The 3,942-nt window shown below is 48.8% G+C and overlaps 1 protein-coding gene across 1 annotated transcript in view; it reads left to right on the top strand.

Annotated features, from left to right (window-relative positions):
• The window catches only part of LOC139665873 (cytochrome c oxidase subunit 7A2-like, mitochondrial), a 4,307-nt gene extending 660 nt beyond the window's left edge, over positions 1–3,647 (top strand). Inside the window, exons 2-3 of the mRNA XM_071544879.1 lie at positions 2,655–2,789; positions 3,216–3,647. Coding sequence (XP_071400980.1) covers positions 2,655–2,789; positions 3,216–3,356 — 276 coding nt within the window. The 3' untranslated portion in view covers positions 3,357–3,647. The remainder of the gene's footprint in view (positions 1–2,654; positions 2,790–3,215) is intronic.
• Positions 3,648–3,942: the final 295 nt, after the last annotated feature.

Below are 3,942 nucleotides of genomic sequence, written 5' to 3'. Positions count from 1 at the left end.
TGTCTCTGAGATCGGAGCCCGTTTCTCCACCCAGTCAGCAGGCAGATCAGTATCATGCATGTAAACTGAAGCTACAGTAGAATCTATACAATTATATCACCGTTTATTTTGCTGCATATGCATGAGCTCAGTCCACCTGAACTCTGTTCTGTCAGGAGAGAGAGACTCGGAGCCCGGAGGTTTCATCACACTGAGGACTTCCTGCCGACCTTCCTGAAGTTTCCGGGGCCTCGGCGCCGCTCGCCGGGCGCCGATTTGTTCCCGCCGATCCGGCCGAGATTTCGGCGGGAGTCCCGACGCCGACGCGGCAGCGGGCGAACGGCGAACGGCGTTTTCAGCACCGACGGGTAACAGAGCGCCTGGAGCCTGGATCAGGAGGACCGATGCGGGCCGTGGGCGAGAGAGAGAGAGAGAGAGAGAGAGAGAGAGAGAGAGAGAGAGAGAGAGAGAGAGAGAGAGAGAGAGAGAGAGAGAGAGAGAGAGAGAGAGAGAGAGAGAGGCGAGCTGGAACAGATTAGTATGGATCTATGGAATATCTTTCTGTATTAACAGTCTACAGCAGAGTTAGTCCGTGGCACCTGGCACACTCACACGGTCCAGACCTACACCGGGTTTAGACCTGGTCTTGTTTATTCAAATCAAATCAGTGTCAGATGTTGATCTTTGCTCACTTCACTCTTTCCAACAACAAAAGGCAGATTTACAAAACCTGGTCAGTCACAGCGTCTCATCTTCCTCTCTGATGTCATGTCCTGTCCTCTCTGATGTCATGTCCTCTCTGATGTCATGTCCTGTCCTCTCTGATGTCATGTCCTCTCTGATGTCATGTCCTGTCCTCTCTGATGTCATGTCCTCTCTGATGTCATGTCCTGTCCTCTCTGATGTCATGTCCTCTCTGATGTCATGTCCTGTCCTCTCTGATGTCATGTCATGGCCTCTCTGATGTCATGTCCTCTCTGATGTCATGTCCTCTCTGATGTCATGTCCTGTCCTCTCTGATGTCATGTCCTGTCCTCTCTGATGTCATGGCCTCTCTGATGTCCTGTCCTCTCTGATGTCATGTCATGTCCTCTCTGATGTCATGTCCTGTCCTCTCTGATGTCATGTCCTCTCTGATGTCATGTCCTGTCCTCTCTGATGTCATGTCCTGTCCTCTCTGATGTCATGTCATGGCCTCTCTGATGTCATGTCCTCTCTGATGTCATGGCCTCTCTGATGTCCTGTCCTCTCTGATGTCATGTCCTGTCCTCTCTGATGTCATGGCCTCTCTGATGTCCTGTCCTCTCTGATGTCATGTCATGTCCTCTCTGATGTCATGTCCTGTCCTCTCTGATGTCATGTCCTCTCTGATGTCATGTCCTGTCCTCTCTGATGTCATGTCCTGTCCTCTCTGATGTCATGTCCTGTCCTCTCTGATGTCATGTCCTGTCCTCTCTGATGTCATGGCCTCTCTGATGTCCTGTCCTCTCTGATGTCATGTCATGTCCTCTCTGATGTCATGTCCTGTCCTCTCTGATGTCATGTCCTCTCTGATGTCATGTCCTGTCCTCTCTGATGTCATGTCCTGTCCTCTCTGATGTCATGTCATGGCCTCTCTGATGTCATGTCCTCTCTGATGTCATGTCATGTCCTCTCTGATGTCATGTCCTGTCCTCTCTGATGTCATGTCCTGTCCTCTCTGATGTCATGTCCTGTCCTCTCTGATGTCATGTCCTGTCCTCTCTGATGTCATGTCCTGTCCTCTCTGATGTCATGTCCTGTCCTCTCTGATGTCATGTCGGTGTCTCCTCGCCAGGCAGAGCTGACACTGTGCAGCAAAGCTCTTCTTGGCATCAATCGGACAATTTATTTTTTATTTTTATTTGTATAACGTCTCCGGCTGTTGGAGCTTCAGCTGTGACTCGCTGCCTCTCTACAGACTGAAGCCACCGGACTTTTCTCTAGAACGGACTGACAGACACATTCACACATCGGTGTTCATTCAGGGCGTTTCATTGGCCGTCTGTGGTTAATTGTGGTTTTGAAGGGGCGGAGCCTGAGGCTCATGTGCAACATTTCAAGTTGACTGTGATTTAAAAGGGAAATTGTTTTATAAATCCGGTTATTTTTGTACGTACTTTTCCTCTTCTGTGCGCCCAGAACCTTTCAGAGTTTTATAGACGAGGCTCCAGAGCTCAACCCAACTGAACTCTGGGAGATTTTGGAGTCCAGCCCTCTAGTTGACTTCAGAGACTTGGAGAATCTGCAGAGTCACATGAAGCTGTTCTGACTCGGTCCAACAGCTGACTGAGACTCTTTGTGTCGGTTTGTCCCGGCTGCAGATTCACCTGTTGTGTCCCTTCAGTTCAGGTTAGTGGTTTTAGTCTCACCTGTCTAAACCTGTTGTGTCCCTTCAGTTCAGGTTAGTGGTTTTAGTCTCACCTGTCTAAACCTGTTGTGTCCCTTCAGGTCAGGTTAGTGGTTTTAGTCTCACCTGTCTAAACCTGTTGTGTCCCTTCAGGTCAGGTTAGTGGTTTTAGTCTCACCTGTCTAAACCTGTTGTGTCCCTTCAGGTCAGGTTAGTGGTTTTAGTCTCACCTGTCTAAACCTGTTGTGTCCCTTCAGGTCAGGTTAGTGGTTTTAGTCTCACCTGTCTAAACTTGTTTGTCCCTCAGGGCCTGAAGGCGGGACTTCCTGCCTGCAGCCCGCCTGTCATCTTCACTTCACCGACCAAACTGGTATCAGAAGCAGGAAGTCAGGTGGAATATCTGGGAGCCAATAAGGTGGCAGATCTGCAGAGACTGTTCCAGGTGAGTGACAGACTGGGGCTCGTCACCATGGTAACGACTCATGTGTCTCATGTCGTGTCTCATGTTCTCATGTGTCTCATGTTCTCATGTCGTGTCTCATGTTCTCATGTCATGTCTCATGTCGTGTCTCATGTTCTCATGTGTCTCATGTCGTGTCTCATGTTCTCATGTCATGTCTCATGTTCTCATGTCGTGTCTCATGTCGTGTCTCATGTTCTCATGTCTCATGTCGTGTCTCATGTCATGTCTCATGCTCTCATGTCGTGTCTCATGTCGTGTCTCATGTCGTGTCTCATGTTCTCATGTCATGTCTCATGTCGTGTCTCATGTGTCTCATGTCATGTCTCATGTTCTCATGTCGTGTCTCATGTTCTCATGTCGTGTCTCATGTCTCATGTTCTCATGTCGTGTCTCGTGTCTCTGCAGAAGACGGACGGGGTCCCTGTCCACCTGAAGGGGGGTTTGATGGACAAGCTGCTGTACCGGACCACGATGGGTCTGACGGTGGGCGGGGCTCTGTACAGCCTGGTGGCGCTCTACATCGCCGCCCAGCCCGGCAACAAGTGACGCTGCGCGGCCGCTGAGCTCCTATTGGACGAGACCCGACTTCAGCCGCGGGAGCCGTGTCTCTCTCCGTGTCTCTCTCCGTGTCTCTCTCCGTGTCTCTCTCCTGTCACTTTGTGGCCAGACTAGTCGCATGTTCTTCTTCTGTGGTGTAAAGGTCTAATCTTCGTTTAGAGCCGCGTGACGGCTTCGGATTTCAGTGTTTCTCCGATCAGATCGATTGATTGGTAATCAGCTGTGAACTTTGAAGAAACACTTTGTACAGTCAACTGAATAAAGTATTTTATTTGTAAAAGGAAAGAGTGTCGATGCTTTGTCTGTTCAGGTTCACAAGTTCACTGTTTCACTTATAATAATAATAATAATAATACATTTTATTTCTATAGCGCTTTTCTAAATACTCAAAGATGCTTTACATAGTAAACAAGATGCACGAAACACATAACAGACAAAATCAATGAATAAGACGCAGAATAAAACTCTCCGGTGTGTCCTCGCTCTCCGGTGGCACAGCGACGCGCTTCTTGGCATCGACCTTTAAATCTGACAATTTATTTTTTATTTTCAGTTTCATAATAATTTCAGGCTC

Source organism: Centroberyx affinis, unplaced genomic scaffold, assembly GCF_046629955.1.
Source record: "Centroberyx affinis isolate AG114_WGS23_722 - 3 ecotype Tasmania unplaced genomic scaffold, CSIRO-AGI_Caff_v1 ptg004730l_1, whole genome shotgun sequence".
NCBI classification, from domain to species: domain Eukaryota; kingdom Metazoa; phylum Chordata; class Actinopteri; order Beryciformes; family Berycidae; genus Centroberyx; species Centroberyx affinis.
This window is presented reverse-complemented; position numbering and strand designations above follow the sequence as displayed.